The sequence below is a fragment of the Poeciliopsis prolifica genome, unplaced genomic scaffold (assembly GCF_027474105.1).
Source record: "Poeciliopsis prolifica strain line A6 unplaced genomic scaffold, Auburn_PproV2 SCAFFOLD115, whole genome shotgun sequence".
Classification (NCBI taxonomy): Eukaryota; Metazoa; Chordata; class Actinopteri; order Cyprinodontiformes; family Poeciliidae; genus Poeciliopsis; species Poeciliopsis prolifica.
The window spans coordinates 468643-492632 of NW_026562490.1; the positions used below are offsets into that span (position 1 = coordinate 468643).

At 38.0% G+C, this 23990-nt stretch overlaps 1 protein-coding gene across 5 annotated transcripts in view; it reads right to left on the reverse strand.

Moving 5' to 3' along the window:
• szt2 (SZT2 subunit of KICSTOR complex) overlaps positions 1-23990 on the reverse strand; it is a 122596-nt gene that overhangs the window by 67661 nt on the left and 30945 nt on the right. For 4 of the 5 annotated variants that reach the window (XM_055024130.1, XM_055024131.1, XM_055024128.1 and 1 more), the window contains exons 12-30: positions 21281-21426; positions 19570-19722; positions 19308-19422; positions 17032-17237; positions 16719-16955; positions 16191-16269; positions 16003-16091; positions 15671-15839; positions 15429-15546; positions 15072-15185; positions 14658-14861; positions 14403-14482; positions 10113-10254; positions 9682-10005; positions 9348-9555; positions 7776-7903; positions 6964-7210; positions 4905-5058; positions 2593-2685 (exon numbers count right to left, since the gene is read on the reverse strand). In XM_055024130.1, the coding sequence (XP_054880105.1) occupies positions 2593-2685; positions 4905-5058; positions 6964-7210; positions 7776-7903; positions 9348-9555; positions 9682-10005; positions 10113-10254; positions 14403-14482; positions 14658-14861; positions 15072-15185; positions 15429-15546; positions 15671-15839; positions 16003-16091; positions 16191-16269; positions 16719-16955; positions 17032-17237; positions 19308-19422; positions 19570-19722; positions 21281-21426 (3006 nt within the window). The remainder of the gene's footprint in view (positions 1-2592; positions 2686-4904; positions 5059-6963; positions 7211-7775; positions 7904-9347; positions 9556-9681; positions 10006-10112; positions 10255-14402; positions 14483-14657; positions 14862-15071; positions 15186-15428; positions 15547-15670; positions 15840-16002; positions 16092-16190; positions 16270-16718; positions 16956-17031; positions 17238-19307; positions 19423-19569; positions 19723-21280; positions 21427-23990) is intronic. The other variant, XM_055024132.1, reaches the window with a different exon arrangement.

Here is a 23990-nt window from a genome sequence, read left to right on the forward strand (position 1 = left end):
AGTACAAACAGCGGATTGAGGAACACTTCATCAACAACAACCCCAGTAGCATGTGGAGAGGCATCAGGACCATGACAGACTACAAACACAGCACTCAGCTGACCAGCCGCGACCCCACCCTGCCTGACACCTTAAACAGCTTCTTTCCTGCTTTGACACAGTGGGCAGCAGAGAAGCTGCACATCGACCCCGACTAGAGGAGCAGTACCAGCCTCTCGTCCTGCAGCAGCACCAGGTGACGTCCACCCTGAGGAGGATCAACACCCGCAAAGCTACAGGACCGGACAAGGTGTCAGGCCAGACGCTGAAAACGTGCGCCGACCAGCTGGCAGGAGTGTTTCTGGACATTTTCAATCTGTCCCTGCAGTTCACCATGGTTCCTGAGTGTCTCAAGTCTTCCACCATCATCCCTGTACCGAAGAAGACGTCCATCACCAGCCTGAACGATTACCGGCCCGTCGCTCTGACCCCGGTGATCATGAGAGGATTCTTCTGAGGTACATCAGACACTTCATCCCTGCAGACCTGGACAGCCTTCAGTTCGCCTACAGAGCGAACCGGTCAACAGAGGACGCTGTCTCCATCACTCTGCACACAGCCCTGACCCATCTGCAGCATCCCAACACCCTACGTCAGGATGCTATTTGTAGACTTCAGCTCAGCATTTAACACCGTCATCCCAGACAAGCTGGTGCTGAAGCTACTCCAGGTGGGGCTGCCTGCTTCATTCTGAACACAGAGAAGACCAAGGAGGTCATTGTGGACTACAGAAGGTCCAGGAGGACGGGTCACACTCCCCTTCTCATAGATGGAGAAGAGGTGGAGCGTGTGGACAACATCAAGTTCCTCGGCCTCCACATCACGTCTGACCTCTCCTGGAATACCAACACCTCCCACCTGGTGAAGAAAGCCAACAAAGGCTCTTCTTCCTCAGGAAACTGAGACGGGCTGGACTTTCCTCACGGCTGCTCCTGAACTTTTACATGGCGACGATCGAGAGCATCCTCTGTCTCAACGTGACTGTGTGGTATGGTGGCTGCACAGCACTGGAGAGGAAACAACTGACACGGGTGGTGAGAACAGCACAAGGCATTGTGGGATGCCCCCTCCCGGACCTGACTCTATTTACATAGGCCGGGTCAAGAAGAGACTGGATCCATAGCCATGGATTCCAGCCACCCGGGCCACAGACTGTTTGTGCCGCTGCCATCAGGCAAGCGGTTCAGGAATATACGGACTACAACAAACAGACTGAGAAACAGTTTCTTCCCCACAGCCGTCAGAGCCATTACTCCCTGCCGCCCCCTCCCACACATATCATAACCTCACATACACCCCCCCACCCCCACACAGCCATATTGTTCTGCACTTGCACTGTCACATCATCTGCACTTTACCATAATTGGACCTGCTGCTTCTTCTTTGGTGTGGTTGAGTGCCTTTAGTTAATTTTAGTTGTATATTATTATTATTATTGTGTGTTTGTTTTTAATATTGTATATATTTGACTTTTTGCACGGGAGTTGCAATAGAAATTTCGTTGAATCCTGTTCAATGACAATAAATGCTATCTATTCTATTCTATTTTATTCTATTCTATACTTCACAGTAAGGATGGTAACAACCGTCCCTGTTTTTTCTCCAAATGTATCAATTGTCATTCTGGCCCAAACAGTTCCACTGTAGTTTCATCAGAGCACAGGACATGTCACCACAAATGAAAGCCTTTGTTCCTGTATGAATTTGCAAACTGCAATCTGTTTTGTATGTTTCTTTTGAAGAAAACATTTTTTCCTCAACCATATCTGAACAGGCCTGTTTCACTGAATAACTACACTGCCTTACCAGCTTCGGCTAACATCTACACTAAGCTTCTGGCTTTTGTTCTCGGGTCAATCTACACAGATTGGACTAAAACACATTAACCCATCTCCTTCCTTGGCAGTATGATGGTGGGAAAATCCCATCATGTCTACGCTTGCATAAAATTGTTTGAACATATGAATGCAGCACCTTAAAGCATTGGTAAATTATTCCTAAGGATGAACCAGACTTAAGCAGTTCACAATTCTTTTCCTGATATCTTGGTTGATTTCTTTTGGCCTTTCCATCGTGTCAAACAAGAAAATAGTGGGCTTCAGCAGTTGCTTTAAAATACAGGTCTGACTATAATTAACTCAAATGTGCCAGTAAACCTATCAGAAGACTGTGGAAGGAAACCGGAAAGGTTTGATCCAAATCATATATTTTAAGACATGATATTGATCAAATTTATATAAACTTTTGAATCCAAAGAAGAAATACAAATAATTGCTCTCACCAAGACATCGGTGAGAGCAATTATTAGACTTAGCTAATATAATTAAAAATAATTAATAAGTAATTTTAGTAATTCTAATTAAGCTAAAGCAAAAGTCATTTGGTCTGTTTTAACTACAGGCGGTAAGAAAAAAAAATGGATGCATCATTTTATTAGTCATATGCAAATATCTAGTTTCAACAGTATATTTGCATTCAGAAGCAGCTTCATTACTTGTTTCACTGATTACAAGACTACATTTATTTAGTGATGACATGAAAAAGAAAACTTACCTCTTTCTTGCATGACAGAGGGAAATAGAAGTAGTAGTATGGGTTTGATGGTACACTTTTAAAATACTGCGACAGGATCATCAGAAACTTGTCCTGTTAAAAAAGATTTTGAAATCTGGATGACAATTGATTGTTCCTTATGTAACCCAGTGTTAAAAACAAAAGTGAAAAGTTAATAATATTGATTTGATGTCTTTTTTTTCCTCAAGATTGGAAAGTATAAATAGATTTTGTGTTTTGTTTTACTCAGAATATATATATATATATATATATATATATATATATATATATTAAAGTGCTAAAAGTCTTCAAAAACTGTGAAGTAGGCCTTTCGTGATTGTTTTGCTGATGGATTGGACAACCAATGGCTGGCATGGTCTGATATTGCATCAGCCAATGGGGTTGATTGTCCCGCCCCTTTCACTACTGTGCTGTGATTCTGCTCAGAACGCTTCAGACCCGGTTGGGAACTCACAGCTGACCATTGTTTTCGTTAAAGCCTGAAAGAGCTTATAAAATCTGGACAAATGGTACGAAAAACTATTTTGGTATAGTTTTGCAAAAATATATAATTGAAAGTAGTAAATTCAGTTTTTTTTTTTTTATCTCTGAAAGGTTCCTTTGAGAGCAGCTGTGACTGGGAAAAAAAAAAGAAATTTTAAAGAAATTACAGTGACACTAATCAAATTATAGGAATATGGTTATAAAAATTAAATAAAAAACTGCAATTTCTTTACCGTAAAGATTACAGTAGCTGACTGGCAACCCTGCTGCAAATAAGTTACTGTCAATTCTACAATTCCTTTTTTACAGTGTAATGCAAAGCATCATTTGTTAGTCATCTGATTCTCAGCAAGACGACACAGGCATGCGTCAAAGTGGGGCTTCGCCTGACATACTGCCCTTTTTTACTCGGTTAACACATGTACTGTCACTAGCTAAAGGACAACTCGCAAACAAGCTTTGTGAGACCAACTGTTGCCACAATCATAAGAAATGGAGAGAAACTCAAGGATGATGGGTACTGTGGATTATTCACAATAAGGAAGAGGAAATGGGTCTGTAAAATAAGATTAAACATAATAGCTGAAGATTAGGGATTGCCCTTTTATTTTGCTCTAGTTCTGGTTCAAGGAAGACGAGTCAAGGCTTTCATTTTCTATTCAAAATAAGACTTCAGTGAAAACATACTATATTTCTTTTTTGAATTTCTGATCATGACAGCTCTATGGAGGGATTTTACTGTCATAAATTGAGAGCACACATTTTCAGCTTGCACGCAGGATTTTATCTCTCTATTCTCCAAATGTGTAATACTTGCACTCAAAACTTCTGCTCTATTTCAAATATTCTCTGTTCTCAAAAATTTTTGCTCGTACTCATATTTACTCATCACATGCAAAACTTCTCTCTGCACTGACTACCTCTCTGCTCACTTGCAAATTCTCTTCCTCTCCGTCTCAAAACAAAAAATGCTGTTTTCCTTCGGTTAATTGCTACGGTCTCAGTGTTTTCCTATGGGAATTTCAATGCTCTCTGTGTTTTCTAAGACGTCTGCAGTGTCTTTTTCCCTTTCTTTAATGTCGTGCGTAACAAACTGACTGGGTTACATTTGGTTATTACTGTATATTGTATGTAAAATCACATTCCCAGTTGTGGGGAAGTCAAGAGACACGGCTGAGTGGAGATGAGCAGCTGGGATGGGTGAGGGTATGATCAAGTCGGAAGTAGCACTGTTGTCAACTTATCCACTTTGTTGCTGTTTATCAATTTTTCATGCTCTTCTAGTGACTTTTCTTTTTTTTCCAAAACAATAACAAAATACATTGAGTGACTTATTCTCTGTGGTTGGAGACTGGTATGGCGACACCGCTCTGCAACACAGCCTGCCTGTCCTGAGCAGCAGGAAGGAAACAACTGCAATACATTTGCCAATACACTTTCATTGTATTGGCTGGAACAATATAATACAAGACATCTGTACTTTTTGTTTAATGAGAGAGCAGAAAAGACTTTGCAAACAATCAGAGATTTGTGAGCAGAGAGTTCATCCATACAGAAAGAAGTTTTATGCGCTAGGAGAGAATCTGAGCATGAGCACAAAGATTTGTGGGAACGCAGAGAATATTTGAAGGAGAGCAGAAATTTTACTGCCAGAAGTTATGTCTGTAAAATCCCCCATATAGCTTTATTTTAGATGTACAAAAATAACTAAAACCCAAGGGCATAAAAAAAATCTGTTAACAGTTATGACTGAAAAAAAAAGTCTAGTTAAAACATATCAATCAGTTGTCTTAAATTTTAAGATATACCTGAATTATTTTGTGCAAATCTGGGTATACTTCACAATCGGGTTGAGTTCGTAGCAGGGTCAGAGGGAATGCTGGTATTTTGGACTCATCCAGGATCCGCTGAGAAGCCTTCCCTTCAGATTCAGCTCCACAACAATTTTCTATTTCAGGAGTACTGATAATAAAAATGTACATAAATTAATAATTTATTATAATAGTATAACTTCACATTTAATATCTTTAAGTATTCCGTTAAGGAAAAATCCATGTTAGGAAATCCTTCAAACCTAACCCTAGCCCCAATTAAGCTTGCCTCACTTATTTACACCCACAGTTTCTATAAAAAAAAAACTGCAACAAAGGTATTTTTTCTAGTTTGTTTGACTTATGTAATATGTAGAAACTTTTTATTACTAAGTCTCAAAGTCTTGGATCCCTTAGGTATATTTGTGACATGGCACAGAGGGCAGAAGACAAGTTTATGTTTCCACTAGGTTTAGTGAACAAAATAGTGAGGGACTTAATTTCCAACACTCATTGTATAAAAATATACATAAATACATATATATATATATATATATATAGATATATATATTATAGATATATATATATATATATATATATATATATATATATATATATACATAAATACATATATATATGTAAAAATACATATATATATATATATTATATTTATTTATTTATTTTTATTTTTTTTGAATCAGCCAATAGGGAGTTTTAGGGTCCATAAGACATTTTATTACTTGAGTCAAATGAAATCCCGCAATATGGCTTTGCTGTAAGGGTTAGGATTAGGGATAATAAATTGATGGAAGCGCAACTCATTTTCAATTGAGGTGGAGATTTTATGACTTTCTTGGCCTGCTTCTGTTCAAAGGTCCAGGAAACCTTGGAATAGTGTACAGCAGTGGTCCCCAACCTTTTTATCACCGCAGACCAGTCAACAAGACTTGGCAATTTTGCTGCAGTTTGGAGGGAGGAAGGAATCCTCAGATAATGCTTCTGCATGTTGGCGTTCCTCAGAACGTCTTAGAACGTTCTGAGTTCTAAGATTGTCACTTCCGACAATCGTAACCAATCATCCTGTTGTGTGTGGTGTGTTACGACTGATTGGGTCCAGTCGGTGGAATGCTTTGATCTAAAATCAGGGATATTGAACGTGTTTAATCATCTTGGCTCATTCATCGCAATGTCTGTGGTGTTCCCCCGACTGGGAGCAAGAAGGAAGTCTGTTGAATGTGACAAGTAGCCAATCAGCATGCTATTGGATCGTTTTTTGTTTTAAATGAAAGATAATTATAAAATTATTGCACAGAGTACATCTGGTTGAGAAAGCGCATTCCAATCTTTGGTTCAGAAAGACTGAAACCAATTTTTCAAACCAGTCATAATACAATTTTAAACAATACAATAAGTTTCAATTAAAGGAGCTGGAATACGTTAAGCTTTCGCAGTCAGTTGGGGGGGAAAAGGATAACTGCCATCTGATTTTCTAAAAACGAATATGCAGGAAATGCTTTTACTTTTACTACAGAAAAAGCTCAGGATAACCTAAGCCACTTATAAGCCTTTTCAAAAGGGAAAGTTTTAAGTCTAGTCTTAAAAGTAGATGGGTGTCTGTTGGTTGCACTGGAGAGGTGTCTAATAACTTACAAATCTGGCTCTCATTCTAATTTTTGAAATTCTAGAAACCACCAATAAACTTGCAGTCTGAGTCAAGTGCTCTGCTAGGAATATATCAGTCCTCCACCATAAAAAAATTTAAGTTTGCAAAATATGAGGTGTTTATGCTCATAAGTCGCTTTTGTTTTGGTTCTGTGCACTGATGTAGGCATATCAATGTCAATCAAATTTTTCTTGCGTTACTTTGCAAATCTGAGCTAAAATTAACCTTTGAGTTTCTTATCATTAAATTGAACATAGCTGACAGTTTACAATCCACACATGCTAGTTTTTGATCTTTTAACATGTAACAGAAAGATAATATTTTAAATGTTGGTGACATCTCAAAAACATTTGCCATTTATTTTCTTGAAAATATCAAACTGGGTGAACTTACCTGCCTGTCTCTGCTCGCTCCTCCTGAACCTCTCCAACACAAAAGGTGGCAGATCTTCTTAAAAGTTTTAGGCCTCCTCCCAGTCTTTGGGTCTTGCCACTCTCCCTAAAAACCCGCATGTGACCACAGAGGGTTTGTAGGAAAGTTGTGACGTCGATCTCCTGCAGTGACTCTTCACAGTAATCCATTGCCAAGAGGATGTCCTGGGAGCTTATACTGTAGGATTGCTGCAGGCTACGGAACACACCTGAGACACAAAAGCACCAAGCCATGATGACGTGGTAGATGTCATAGGAATACTCACCGATTATATATAGTCTGCTATATATTTGAACTCTTTTTTTGAGTATCACTTAAACTGGTGCATCTTTATTTCGTATTTTTTCTTATTTATTTCTTCTTTTATCAAACATTTTTGTTACTGGTGTACGCCTTGTCATACTATTTTCTTTGAATTTTAAATAAAGAAAAACATTGCCATAATTCTGTCTGAATTCTTGAATTCTGGGTAATACACTTTGACAAAGTATGCTGGATACAGGCTTAGCAGAAGTGCAGAAATAGGATTCAAAAGGGGTAGGGAGAAGGCCAGATATGGAGATTTGGGACACATTACGCACGTCAACCCTTCAACATGAACATGCATTGAAGGGTTTAAGTGCAAGTATTGGGACTAGATCAATTTCCCCAGAGTCCGGCTAATGACCTGATTATTTGACACAGGTGTGTTGACACAGAAACACATCCAAAATCTGCAGAACACAGGCTCTGATGGTCTGGAGTTGAGGATCCCTAATTTAAAGTCAAGTCACCTTTAACATAACTCTGGTGGTAATGTTCTTGGAGCAGGCTGCAGTAATTAGCAAGCTCTTTATGTTTGTAAGGCTGAGACAGGAGGTCTGTCCAGGGGCATGGACTGTTGCGGTCTTGAGATAATGACCTGCAAAAGGAAAAAAAACAGAAAGCTTTAAGGGTCAAACCAAGAAAACAGTCACCCAATATCACACAGAAAAAAAAACATTAGATCAGCAAAAGAAATTCTGCAAGGGAAAGATTCCTAGCCACAAAGACCATTCAGAGCATTCATCTGGAATTCCTCTTCCCGAATTAATTGTAGAGTGGGCTGACATGTCATTGTCAGATAAGACAAATCAGAACAGGCACTGAGGTGATTAAAAAGCTCCTTGGTGGAAAGACCTTGGAGGTGGATGAAATTCGCCCAGAGTTCCTTAAGGTTCCGGATATTGTAGGGCTGTGTTGGTCGACACAGCTTTGCAATATTTCATGGACATTGGGGCCAATTCCCCTGAACAGGCAGATCAGGGTGGTGGTCTCCCTATTCAAAAAGGGAGACCATCGTTGGACAGCTCGTCGGATAGTCAAACTTTGGATTCAGAAAGAGCAGTGTGGTTTTCACCCTGGAGGGTTCTGGATGGTGTGTGGGAGTTCATCCAACCAGTTCAGATATGTTTTGTGTACTTGGAGAAGGTGTCCAACCGTGTCCTTCAGAGAGTCCTGTAGAGGGTGCTCCAGAAGTATAAGGGCCCTTTGATATGGGCTGCTAGGTTCCTGTATGACCGATGTTAGAGTCTGGCTCGCATTGCGGGCAGTGAGTTGGGCTCGTTTCTGTTGACAGTTGGACTCCATAAAGACTGTCCTTTTTTTTTATAGATTATGTTCATTACTTTTATGGAAAAGATTTCTAGGTGCAGCTAAGGTGTTGAGGGGATTGGTTTCGGTTAGGACCGCATCTCTGCTTTTTGCAGACAATGTGGTCCTACTTAAGTCATCACATCGTGTATACAGCTTTAGCTGGAGCGGTTTATAGCAGAATGTGAAGCACCCAGCATTAGAATAAGTGCATTCAAACCCAAGGCCATTGTCTTGAGCCAGAAAAGGAAAGAGTGCCTGGAGGATGTCCTGCCCCAAGTGGAGGAGTTTAAATATCTCGGGATCTTGTTCACAAATGAGAAAAAAATGGAGTGGGAGATCAACAGTCGGATTGGTGCAGTGTCTGCAGTGAAGCAGGCGCTGTACCGGTCTGTCATGGTGAAGAGAGAGCTAAGTCAAAAAGCAAAGCTCTCAATTTACCGGTTGATCAATCCTCCAACTCTCATCTATGGACATGAGCTTTGGGTCATGACCGAAAGAACGAGGTCACGGATACAAGCGGCCAAAATGAGATTTCTCTGTAGAATGTCTGGGCTCTCCCTTAGAGATAGGGGATAGGTTGAGAAGCTTGGTCATCTGGGAGGGACTCAAGAGTCGAGCTGCTGCTCTTTCAAGTTGAGAGGAGCCAGTTGAGATGGCTCGGTCAGATATGAGCTGATTTAGTTTGATCTCTGCTATATGACTGATAGACCTATAATAAGTAAGTTCCTTACCTGAAAAAGATGTCCTTAGGTTGGCACCTTGAGTTAGGATGTATTAGTTGCTCTTTCAGGTGCTCTAGTGAGCAGTTGTAGACATAAACTGGACACCTTAAATGACTGCTGCCACCAGTGTTCTGTTGGGAAACCTGCCTGCTGAAACTGATGTGCAAATTCTCCTTCTGTGGTTCAGAAAACTGGACTCCTTCTTTTCCTTCAGGATCTAGAACAGTTTAAATACTATTAAGGTCATGTTCTAGTGTGTTAAGACATTGGTTATTTTTTCAATTGACTCATTTTGAACTAATCTACAGCAATGTTATCACAACCACTTGATCAAAATACCAACCTGAGCATGATGTCCCAGTATCTGTCTGTGACAGTCTACTGTCCAAACTCTCAGATTCCACATGCAGCAAATCTATAGGCCCAGTGTGGCTCTCAGATGGAGATGTAAGGAGAGTCGACTTGCCTGAGTTGCCGCCACAGCTGGAGCTCCTGTGCAGCTTAGAGACCAGGCTGTAGCCAGACTCTGACTTATCAGGGCCACTGGTGAAACCTGACGGGGAGTCTGCCTGAGATCTATTGCTGGGAGTCAAGGTATCATCCTCTTGCATACTGACAGTACTTCTAGGCTCGGTCTCCAATGTTGATGCCATCAACATAAGAACGTCTGACAAGTAGATGCAACATGCACATTATGCCTCATCGACACATCTAATCCCTAATTTAAAGTAAAAATGTAGGGGTTTTCTGTCTCAGTACACAACAATAAAGTACCTGCAAAGGTGGCAGGAAGAAATGTGAGGAAGATCTGCTGGGAGTTAACATACTTGGCATAGCACCTCCACTGTGGTACGAATGAGCTTCTTTCTAACAGCAGAGGTTCCTCATCAACAAGACTCTGTTGATTACTGAAACTCTGAAAATCCATGTTTATTACATCATCACAAGAGTACATGTTCGTCCTAACATATTCCATTAAAGACTGATTACAACAGTAACAAAGTTTCCCTTTACTAATAAGTTCATTCGTGAATGAACGTATTATCGTATTTTCCGGACTATAAGTCACAGTTTTTTTTTCATAGTTGGGCCAGGGATAGGACTTATACTCCGGAGCGACTGATGTGTGGAAATTAACACAGCATTATATCATATCACATGTTATTTTCACACACAGGTCAAGAGCGCCCTCTTGCAGTTGCAAGTTGCAAGAGGGCGCTCTCGACCTGTGTTATTCTACCTTCGCAGTTAAAAGTTTACAAGCAACATAGAAGATGAAGATTTTCCTGCCTTTAGTGATTTGGAGTGACACGGATGGTTTGGTAAACTTGTTAGCATGCTATTTATGCTATAGTTATCTGAATAATTCTTAATATATTATGCTAACTTACCAGGCACGTTCTTTGTTCGTTGTTTGTCATGTAACGTTAGTATACTGTACAATTATTCAGCCTGTTGTTGCCTCTATTCTATATTTATTTTAAATTGCCTTTCAAGATGACTTGTCTGTTCTTGTTGGAATTTATCAAATAAATTTCCCTAAAAAATTAGGAATATATATGTATTTTTCTTCTTTATTGTGCATTTTATGGCTGGTGCGACTTATACTCCGGAGCGACTTATAGTCCGGAAAATATGGTGGTAATATAAAATATTTAAAAAATTACACCCTCTGATTCTAGGAATGTTATTTTCCTTTTCAGTCATTCAGATTTACTGCTGTGTTTGGGTTCTCTGTTATGTTAAAATAACTTTAATAGACAGACTTTTTGGTGCGCTGAGGTCCCCGGGGCATTGTAGCTCAGTGGGTAGAGTAAATCGCCTTTCAAAAAAACACTGAGTTTGAATCCAAGTTCCTTTAGGCACATGTTGATGTAGGCAAGTCACTTGAAGCAACTTAACCTAATATTCCTACTAGTCTGTGCTATATAAAGTGTAAATTCACCCAGATCCTGTAGCTGTAAAACAAATGATCACCCCTTCACCGCTGTACTTTACAGATGATTTGAGACAGTTTGCTATACTCTATTTTGCTTTCTTCTTATGTGCATTACAGTCAAAAGTAATGTACATCTTGAGACTCATCTGTCCAAATTACATTATTCAGAAATCTTTTGTTTCTGTAAGTTGTACCTTTCAAATAAAAATATACTGCCATAATTGTTTGTGAAAGCCAGTGTTTTCAACCTTTTTTGGGCCAGCGCCCCCTATCCATTATTCACCAAATATTATTTTATGATTAATATTACCATCATTATAGTAGCCATCTTGATTTTTATTGTTTCTGTATTTGTCATCAAAAATCCTTAAAAGAGAAACGCAATCTCTTTTAAGGATTTTTTTTACTGAATTATTCGCTTCCAAAGAACAAAAAAAGCCATGTGAATAGAAATCATTTTTAAAGGTGTATAAGAAAAATGCAATGGGCATTCAACTTATAATCGGTAGGCTTATCAGCAGCCAATCAGAGTGGAAAATGTTTTTGTTTTGTGCTATTTTCTCATGTTAGTTGTTAAATCTTGGACAAAATGGCCAGCTAAAAGATGTACAACAATACCAGTTTAAACTTTGAACAATTTGAAAAAGGACTGCTCTGCAACATTAAAAAATTGATAGAACTGTAATCACCTCAATCATAACTCATCTTCTCTTAGATGTTTGTCAGTTTTTCATGGTGCAGCTCTTTGCTGCCTTCAGGAGAATGTGACATATCTATAAAATTTCACCTACATTGCATTTACTGTGCAACCCAGTGTTTTAAGAACAAAAGTTCCAGATTCTATTAATGCCATACAGAAACATGGATGATATTTTTCAATAGACCTTTCTATTGATTTAGAGATTAATATTTTTACTGGACAGAAATTACAATGAACAAAGCAGGTTCTTAATCCAATCGTAATGAGTCAAATTGAAAGTGTCATGGAGTCACTTAACAGCCTCATGACATTAACACTGACATGAAAAATAATATTGGAGAAATAAATATAAAAATACAATCTAATTAACGACAAAGTAATAAATTCCTTGCTGTAATAGTCTGTAAAATATATTTCTTCTTAGTACTGCATGTGTTCTCAACAAACCCATGGCATTTCAGCAATATTATCTTACCTCTTACCTGAAAATAGTGTCTGTTCAAATATTTGAAAACCAGAGACCTATAACCTGACAAGTGAATCACAGCAACGTCATCAGCCGGTGTAACGCTGAAAAAAAGCTACCAGTGAAGCTACCAGTATCAAGAGCACAAAGCTCCGCCAAGATGCCAACAGAAACACTGAAGAGAAGAAGAGCTGCCATCAACACAGTTGCACCCAAGCATGTTTTAATGTTACACACTTCAGTTTTTAGCAAGTATCTCAAAGTCTAATCTGGTATTGTTGTGCGTATGAGAGGCAAAGATGACCTTCAAGCAAACACTCCCAACGGAATCCCAGCACGCTATTTTGTAAAAATCCCCACTAGTGCCCCCTGCTGTCCTCTGAACACCCCGTTGAGAAACACTAGTCTAAGGGGAAAAGATTCTCTGAGATATCTTTCCAAACACACCATTCTTGCTCAATTATATTCTATGTGAATTGCCATGGACTCTAAGACTGAACATGCTAACTGAGGCGTGAGGAATCTAAGATAGAATACATTTATCTTTTTTCGTATGTTTTTTACACTTGCATTACTCAAATAGTTGTAGAGACTGGTAGATACCAGAAAATGTTTTAACCCCTTAACTGGCAGCATCTCATTCATGGGACAAATCTAGTTTTTTTGAATACTCTCCGTTTTTCACCAGCAGTTAAGGGCTTAATCAAATCTTAATCCCTTCGTTCATGTCTGAAAAAACACGAACGAAGGGTGCAATTTCTTTCTAACATGACAAAACAATCATAAACTTAAAATATAAGCCTATCCCATTAAACCATTACATTTCTTCATAAAAATAGCGCAAAAATTGTTTTGTACTTATTAGGTTTTAAAATAATGTTGAATAACTTGTTATACCAAGAACGCAGAATATATTACACTATATCACTGAAGAAATGTATAAAAGAAACTTATTCTGTCCTTAAAGCTTCTATAATTCTAAGAATGAGCAGCCTTCAAATTTGTTGCCAAACTATTTGGCACTAATATTCTACAATGTGATGTAAAACAGACAACATTCAGCAGGAAATTCAACATGTTACCAGGTCAAAAAAATAGGTACATATTCACGTCAGGTTTTGATAAAATTATAGACAGAAAAATAACAGCTTCCTCAAGTAAACAAAAGAACACTTTTTACTTTTACAAAGGTCAGACTAGAATAAATTAGTTTTCATTTTCATCCGAAGAAGCAACACAACTTCAGGATCATGATTCTATAGAAGAATGATACTAAAGTAAAGATTCTTGTAATACTGATATGTTGCGTGTAAAATGATGCTTTAAACCTTAGTTCTGAGATAAAATCTTGGAAAATTATATGCAGGTGCGGTCAGTTATTTCAATGAGTCCCGCATCAAGAAGTGTCAATTGCTAACTGAATTCTCCTTTGACAGCATCACATTTTCCATTAGTCCTTAAAAATTTATATTACAACTAACAATAAATTTTCTCCTGTAAGGGAGTTTGATGTAAATATGTTTTTTGTACATAAGATTTCAATTTTGAGAGTAGATAGAATGGGCTTTTTATGCAGATAAAAATTCTCGAGATAATGAAGTATTTTAGAGTTAAATATATCATCTGTCAAAGGCTGTCTTTACACAACTGAACACCTCAACACAAATGATCCTGCAATGACCTAGTCAACACCCAAATCTGAGAAGAGTGTTTTGTGAAATTTTAAAGACTTGTGTATAAATTAAGACATTGAAATGTAAGGTAAAACAGAGATCTTTAAACACATTACAATTTGGTTCAGTAAATAAATATTGGCAAAGTGTAAGATATCAAGTTTTGTCAAATGCAGAGTCTTAAATTTAAAAGAACTTGGCCTTAGTATTATACAGAATAGAGAAGTTAAAATACCCTCAAGGTAAACCTGACTGAATATGGACAAGAATGCATGAAATTACATACCTGTAAAGTGCTTGTAGATCCCAAGACTTCCTTGCTTCCAGCAATGGTGTCTTTTCTCTCTGTAGGTTTAACACATTCTTCTGAAGCACAAAAAGAATTAGGTAGATAAGAAGTTTGTGTAATTGATATAGAATCTGATAAAACGGGAACTAACAAAATGTTCATAGTTTTCTCAAAGGAAAAGTAAAGTATGACATTTACAAAGCCATCCACATTGATTAAGACAACAGTTAGACTTGGGAAACAGAGACAAACCTTTAATAAGAGACAAAGAGAAAGGAGGGACATGGTCATCTCTCTCTCGCTCTAAAATGTGATTCACAAAGGCAGAATAGTCAGCTGCAGCTAACGGGACCTCTCTGTCACTGAGTTCCTTCTCCAGGCTGGTGTGGAAGAGGCTGAGAAGGAGCTCATTGGGGGGACTGCAGGTGCTATGAATAAGATCTTCATTCGCTACACCTGAGCAGAAAAATTTCAAAGAAAACAGTTGGTGATGTATTCAACATGTCTCTCCTGAAAATGAGACAATGAGTCTCAAGAAATTTTCCGGTATAAATGAAGGAGTAGTAATATTAATAAAACAAATATTGTAGAATCCATGTATTCACAGTAATTTATATCAATGCCAGTTCTAACCATAGAGGAGAGAGATATGAATACATACAGTACCTGTATTGATTGTGAGGAAGACGAGTTCAACCTGCTGACAACTTGGAAGAAGTTTGATAAGATCAAACTGGAAGGGAACCATTTGGATGCTGTCCTCAGATAATGTTACATCTCCTGTAAAGAACAGCACAGTCATTGATCAATGCACAAAAGCCTTCACACATGAGCAATACAAAAGAAACTCATTCAGCACAACTAGGCTTTACAGCACTTACTCTGAAAACAATATAAATGAATGGAAATAGAGACATTTTCAGTATGCAATTGTGAAAGTGGCAGTAAAATGTCACCTAAGGAGCCAAAATATGTATGGTGCGTTAAGTACAGTTAGTCTATGTTAAGGTGCTTCTTTGTTACCTTGGACTACTTTGTGTGCAGTGGGGAGAGAGCAAGTCTGGTCCTTATTTTGACACAGCTGATTTAAATACTCAAACGTCATCATGGTGGACATGCATGCCAGATCCCTTGGAAAAATCTAAAAAAAAATATATATATATTTTTTTTTTAACAAAGCACACTGACAATTAAAAAAACAACAAGCAACTTTATGCACACATAGAGTCAGTCTATTCAAATGCTGTTGCATAGGTAATACGCACAGCTTGTGGAATGTCTTGGTATACGAGGCCCTGGAAATGTCGATGTTGGTCCATGCAGTTCATCACCGAGCCAATCTGTGGTTCTACCCAACATTCTGTCACCAGGTTAAGATCTGTGTCCATGTCCACAGCTTCCACCTCTGTATCATTGTCATCATCCGTAGAAAAGCTGGAGTGTCAGGAAGATTGCAATAGGTGGTGAAACAATTCAGATGTTTTACAATGAAAGGCTGCTCTGATTACATGGAGCCAATATCAAAGGCACGCTGCTGATCCACCTTAACCAAAACGTAACTGAAAAGGATTCTGTAGAACATCAGTAGCAGTCATACCTGTCCTTGCTAAAGGTTGAGTGAGGTGGAAACAGAATATACTGAACAATACAAGAGTGACTCTCCTGCTCTCTGTTGCCTGACATGATCTGATGACAAAGATGAGAACAAAAAGAACAGGCATCAGGTTAAAATCACACATGAATATTATAGATATTATAGACTTATCATGACTCTTGTTTTTTTACCTTCATTGGCAGCTCAATCACCATGTTTATGATGCCCTCCCCACTAGAGGCAAAGTGAAAACCTTCTGATAGACGAATCCTACAAGGATGTTATAAAAAGATTTTCATATTACCCTTTTGAGGTCAACTGATCTCATGTGTTGCCTTGTGCAACACATGAGATCACCATGGAACAACCACTGAAGCTATTATTTAGGTTTAGTTTGTTTGCTTTTAAGCTTAAGATGATGGTAAATAATAATATTTACTGACATATGCATATTTTCCAAATATTTAATTAAATATTTAGTTACTCCATTATGTATATAGAATAATGTGACCACTGCATTTACTCCTTTAATTCGGAATGTTTTGGCCTGTAATCCCTGGTGGCTTGAGAGTGAACCTTTATTCTTTGCTAGTTGAGGAAACGTCTCTTTGTTATCAAACTGCATTCTAATCTAATGCCCTTTCTACTAAGTTTGGTGTTTGTAATTTACTTTATAAAAGTAACTAAAATGTGAAAATTTCCTAAGACTGAAAACTTACTCAGAGAGCGTTGACAGAATGTGAGTGATGGCCTGCATGGTCACAGCAGGTCCATGGCTGCTCTGTACTCCCCACACCCACCGCCGGTGTAAGAAATAACGTGATAGTGAGGCCAGGGTTGATGAGGCTGTTCGGTTGGCTGCCATGCTGAGGGGCACAGTGCTGTTGAAAGGCACTGGGAAATTCTCCATGCTGAAAATAAAGGGAGTCCTGAAGTCCTGTGGCAGCTTCTCATACCTGTAAAGAAGTTCATTTTATGGTAAAATCAGATTCTGTGATGAAAAAGAGAATGTCTTAAATGACTCATACAAACCTTATCAGCAACTTCTCAAGAGGCTTATTGAGGACCACTACACAGGGTCTATCTGACAGAGCAGGCTTGGCCACAGGAACCAAGTGAGATTTAGATGGAGACACATGGCCCACTGTTTTCCTCTTGGTCTTTGGTGTTGCTTCTTTGCTCTGAACACGGTGAGGGAAGCGAAGCTTCAGGATTTGCTCTCGCAGCTCATCCACAATCTAATTTTAAAAAAAGAGCTATGAGTAATGAGCTATTAGATTATTGTGACAGTTGAGCCTGTTTGTACAGCTCAACTGGATCTAACTAAGTGTTTTGATTAATGTTATTGTGTTTTGACATGTAAAAATATGATAGTTTTGTCCAGTTAGAGATTAAATAAAGACAGGGGGTATGATTATGGCAAAGAGTAAATGTTCTGTGTTTGGAGCTAAGTCCTAAACAAAACAACATACATAATACAACCAAATCACCTTGCACAAAGGTTCATAATGTATATTACCAAATCCAAGCACCTGTAGTCTGACTTGTTTATTGGGACAAAAGCCAATAATTGAAAACTTTAGGTTTACTTGGTGCAAATAAAAACCCACTGGAAAAAAAAATCAATATAAAAGGTGTAAAACAGATGAGTAAATAAATACATACTGTGAGAGCAAGTGTAAAAATGGTCCCAAATAAAGGACAAAAAAAAAAGAAGTATTGACAAGACACAGATTAAGAAGGTGACATGTCGATCCACACCCATTTTTATTTCCACCCAGCCAGTGAAAACCTAAGTCATTTTAACATTGAAAAATCAGCAAAATAATAATATTGATATAGTGGTCTTGATCTACAGTTGTCCAGCCTTTCAGAAGGTATTTAACACTTTTGCTTAGACTTTGGCTGCTTTCATCTATTAATAGTACTGTAGGTATGCTTGTTCCTGCCCATGTAGTGAAGTGAAGAGGGTACTTTAAAAGTAGCAAGAGGGAAAAGAGCCTTCCCACCCCAGAAAATACCACCACCAAAGAAATACACACAGAGAAGTGGAAAACATTTACACCCTCCAACACTCAGACATGAGAGAAGACCAGAGAGTTACCTCTATTATCAGGTCATCATTTAAACACAACATGCATTTGGCTAGTCGCAGGTGCTAATTTCAACCCCTGTCCATATGTCTCCAAACCAAGACCTCCTCTGAGGAAATCGGATCACAATATTGTTATTCTCTAATCTGAATTACAAACCTATTGTCCAGATATATTTACCTGTTATCTAAGAAATCTATCTATCTATCTATCTATCTATCTATCTATTTACCAGATATCTAAGAAAGTTATCACAGGTCTTCAAACAGTCCTGTAAAGGGCCTGTTTTGAGGTCCTGTAGTAAGGTGTAAACTTACTACTGCTTACACCTTGATGGGGCAAAGAAAGATTTCACATAAAATCAAGATAATTATGGACAATCCTGACCAACTATGTTAAGAATTAATCAAATTAATTCGTCCTGAGATCAGCCATCACCATCAACAAAAACTGAAGAATTTTGAATTAATGTGAGTTACAACATTTAATTTTCCTTTGAGATCAATAATTTTTTTTTCATTCAATTGAATTCAATAAACTCCACATAATTAATCTTCCTCAGAAAAAAACAACCTATAATTATGTGGATCAGTTGTCTGAACTTTTAGTTGTATTGGAAGAGTTCTATCAAGTGAATACAAAATGTGAAACAGCACAGAAATACCTCCTATTTCAACAAGACTTTAAAAGAATGAGTCTGTTACATTTCAGCTTGACCAGTTTATTCATGATACTTTGTTTTCTCATTTTAAAACTATTAGAAACCTCTTCTTTGTGAGTCGTAATGCTCCACCACCAAATAGGGAGAAATGCACAAAAAATATTTAATGTCCCTATCCTAAACAGGTAGCTCCTGTTAAGGATATCACAAAGCTTTTGTGTTTAGGACACCAAACTTATACTGAGAGCCACTACAATAAGTCAATATTTATTAACTTGTTTTTATTTATTGCCTTAAATTTTTGTAAAGTTGTACCAGAGATCATTTCTGTGCCACTGAACCAACCCAAATGCCAAGGAACAGGCCTGGATGTCACATAACTTGTTTCTTTTTAAATCTATCACTCTCTGCTGTTACACTGTAGTTCCACTTTAATTATGAAATAATTGGCATAATTGTGAAATGACAATAAATCTAATTATGACAGGTTCTCCTGCATCCCACAGAAAATTAAGATATTGGGATGATTGTTTATCTTCAAAACGCAAAAGTACCTTGTTCCTAATGTTAGCTGGCGTCCCAATAGGAAAGCCCAGGCGCAGAACCATGCAGGGTGTCTTAGAGATCAGACGGACCAGATAAAAGGATGTGGGAATTTGATCCGATGAGCTGTGGAGTGAAAGTAAAGAAAAAAACAAACAAAAAAAAAAACGTTTCAGTATCATGTGCTAATATATTCAAAAGAAAGAAGATGTATATGTTTTTTTTAAGAGCACAGAAAGAGCAATGGTCACAAACAATTATTTTTTTATTTACCTGTATATGAGTTTGACATATGAGTAACCTTCCACCAATACAAAGCTGCTGCAGTCCCTCAGCAAAGATGTGAGAGCAGAGTGTGAGATCCGACACTGAATGGTGCTATAGCGGCCATTGTTTCCAGCTGTGTGCAGGTGTTTGGGAACAGGCCTGGAGGGACATTAACCCACAATCTGACTGATCAGGTTAAGTACAGAAAACCATAGCAAAGTTACACCCCAGACAAAAAAGGTAGGAACAAATTCTTAAGTGTTACCTATAATATGTTCCACTAGGGAATTCAAATAAGTGTGCACATGGAAGAGAATTAGTTTCTCTCTGCTTCTAATCATACTAAACATTAAAACTTTTCTGAGCATGTTTTTTCATTTTTTTTCTTAGGTAAATCTCAACAGTACAGAAAAATTGGAGTCTGGTATGTTTTCAAGATAATAAAATAAAAAGTGGTCACTGTAATAGAAGATTTCTTTTATGCTGAACACAGCATAACTGAACAATAACAAAACCACTTAACATTTATTGTTATTTAGAAAGATTACAGATACTTGATATTTGAGAGGAAAAACTTTTTAAATCTTTGTGCAATATTTCAGTCAAATGTAACAGAATTTGTATTTTAGCAAGTGTTTCTGCCATACCAGCTCAATTCAATTTATCTATATAATCCAAAAGGAAAATTAGAATAATATTGACTGCATATTACAAACAGTCTCACATGAAAGATGGGTGTAAATGGTTAGATAATTTAGGGCTATGATGTGAGAAATCCCAAAGAATAAATTGTTTCCTGACCTGAGCCCACACCCTGAGCAAGTTTTAGATCACTGGTTTATCTAAGACTAGATGAAGAGAGTCCCTCAGTGAAAACCCCAAGTGGTGAAGGCCCTTTTCTGTGTGTCTTTCTCTTCTCCCTCTTCCTTATTTACTGTCCATTTACTGTTACATAAAAGCCACAGTAGCTTTAAAAACATCTTTAAAAAAAAAAAAATCAAAGAAAAAAAAAACTCTGGTTGACATGTCCAACAACTACAAAAAAACTTTTTCCCTCAAATTTCTTTTTTATTTCCAAACTATGTTAAGAATTAATCAAATTAATTCCTCTTGTATTTAATGTAATATCTCCTCTTCGAAACATTTTAGTCTCTCTATTGGCCAACCTATAGTGCACAACTGCTCAAATGAAAATTACTAATGACTTCCATAAGGAAGTGAACTGCCATGACTTCCTCATGGCACCTGTTCCAGTTTACTCAAACTTTCTATCTTCCTTGAGCTGAGAGCAGCTGATGATGTAGCTCCTTACACCATCCTTCTCAATAGGTTATCTTGGTTATTAAACATACTGCTCTTGACTGATTGCCCTCGCTTCGTTCTGGCTGCCTGTTCTTTCGACAGAACTCCTTTAGTTCAGATGCCCTTCCTGTTACACCATGTCTGTCATACGGTTCCTTCTTTATATCCTCTATCTTCATCCTGTTGACAATGTATCTACAAATTGAGTTTGCACTGATTTGTCATATATATTCTGCAGTGCTTTTAGTCACTCTGCTCCCTACCCCTGAAATTCCCTCATATAATGTATATGAAACATATACTCCACCATTATGTATTATCACCACCATTATCATAATTATACCCACATGAACCTTGAAAAATTCAAGTTATTTTAAATGATTTGAATATAAAGACAAAGAGATGTATTTCTCACAAGTCATGTTCAAGGATAATAGCAATGCGGTGCATGTGTAACCATCGTTGCCAAAAGTTTGTGTCCATAGAGAGTATGGGTTTCCAGTATGATGCAAACTGGGACTGAGATGGGTCTTTGGATCCACTGTGCTGCAAAGACAAAACCTGAAGGAGGAGGACATAATTTCGTTAAAGATTAACACAGAGAAGAGAGGCTGTTTTAGCTACTAGATAACCAGATTGGGAGTGTGAAATGGTTCTTAGCAATTACACTTTTCACCTGGGGTGCGAACGTAGATCTCACAACCTTTTATCAATGTTGTATAAAAGCAACAGATTGAAAATTAAATCTGGAATTCAGTCATATACACGTGGACAAAATTGTTGACACCCCTCTGTTTATGACATCAAAGCTGCCAATGATCACTGAAATTACTTGAAACTAGCAGAAGACATAAAAATATACTGAAAATTAACCAGTAACTATAAAATTTCTGAAAAAAGGGTTAGGGTTAGAGTTTGCAGTAAGTCTGTAAGTGAAGCCAAGTGATGATACGGTGAAGGAACATGTTGGACAGCATGCTGACCAAGATAACGACTCTGACTTGGATTCTAATAGTAATCTGGGACACTGTAAGCGCACACAGAAGAGGAACTACACTGCACTGTCAGGTACTCAACCTTTGCTATATTCGGGAGGATCTATTGAATCTTCGATATTCCTTCAATGAACCACCGAACTTACTCTTCAGTCCTCCTGGGATAATCCACCATGGATGGAGTGATAAAGAGGAAAAGAAAAGAGGATCAAGAGGCGGGATTCGCAACAGGTTGAAACGGAGGGGGAGTCGCTTCCCTCTCCTGACAATAACTCTTTCAAATGTGAGCTCACTTAAAAACAAAATGAATGAACTCTCGGCACTCAAGTTCGACAGGGACTTCAAACAATCCAACTTGATATATCTAACGGAGACATGGCTGAACGATGACATAAATAACATTAACTTGGAAGGATATTCCTTAGTTCGCTATGATCGTGACGGAACTAAGACAGCAAAATCCATTGGAGGCGGGTTGTGCATGTTCATAAATTTCAGCTGGGCAACAAATATCATGGTACAGGACACTAAATGCACTGCTCACTATGAATTAATGACTGTTTCATTCAGACCACACTATTTACCAAATAGTTATTTTTTATATGTCCCTGGCCCTGATTTTAAACTCGCGGTAGACAGCATAGCTACCAGTCATAACAAAGGGCTGCACCACTCAGGGGATGACCCTGTTTTTCTCAAAAGAAATCAAAATCTACTCCATTAATAAACCCTGGGTCAGCAAAGAACTGAAACATTAATTGAATCTGAGGGAAAAAAGCCTTCATAGAGGGCAACCTAGAAATAACAAAGAAACTGACTAAGGAAGTCACACAGCTAATGAAAAAGGCTCAACTGATCTATAAATTTAAGGTTCAATGAAAATTAAGGACTGGAAATGCCAGAGATGCACTGGCATTTTATTCAGAGGGCTGAATAAAATGATGGGCAGGGAGCAAAAACACTTCTCGCAGTGCGACGAGGACACTTTCTAGCTCGCCAACAATCTAAAACAATTTTATTCCAGGTTTGATATTCATGATTTTCAAAAGAAGTGTGATGATGTGAAAACTGGTATGAAGAGGTGAGATCTGTCCAGGTTACGCAGAAAACAGATCATAACAGGCCTGAGAGTCTGAAGTAATCTTGTATGCTGACTTATTGTTGATTATGGAAAAATGTATTATGTTGAAGTATTTGTGATTATGAAGGTAGTACATTCTGAAGTTGATTGTTGATAATTATATGAATCACAATTGGAAGTATAATCATACTGAATCAAAAGTAGCGAGTATTAAGAAGTAATGATTGAAGAAATGTATTAAAAGTGATTATGTTGATGAGTTATAAGTCTGTATAACATATAAGAGACTGAAATCAAAATAATAAAAAGCATAGGGACAGTCTTTGGGTGCAAAGGCAAGCCTGGACATGTTCTGGTAATGAGTGTGGACTGGCCTGACTCATCGCTAAAAAAGGAAATCTGGGCAACAGGCCCAGAGGCCTGATGCAAGTAGAGGATGAAGTAATGAGGGGGCCTGGTGTAAGCAAGCGGGCCTGGTATGAAGTAATCAAATACTTGAGAAATCATGTAATCTGCTCCCCTTACACAACAGTGGGGGAAAAGAGTATAAATAATCACACAAACAGAGAGCTTCGGTTCTTTGTCTTCAGCAAGGAATCAATGAGGAAGACAAGCTTACACTTCGCTGGAAGAGAGACAGGACACGATGCCCAACAACTCTGGCTCCTAATTTGACCGAGGCTCCACACTCAACCCAAAAGAGCTCAAGAATTACTGCAATGGACTTGGGGACTGGACAAAGATCACAAAAGTGATGAAGATTTGGGACAGTTGAAAGATAATACCAACTCTGCTTTGTTCCCGTTCAAAGGAGAATTTGTCATATCAAGACAAGATTCTGTCCAAGGATATTCAAGTCTTCTGTTGCTGAGATCCTCTATCATCTGGATATGAGTTGTCTGCACCCCAAAAGCCTTCTTTAGTAAATTGATGGCACAGTTTAGGGAAAGGTGTTATGAGAGATTTATTTTGATTTTATTCAGGTTTAAATTTCACTCACTAAAACTTGTAATCATTGATAATTAATCTGTTTGCCATTTACTCCTGCT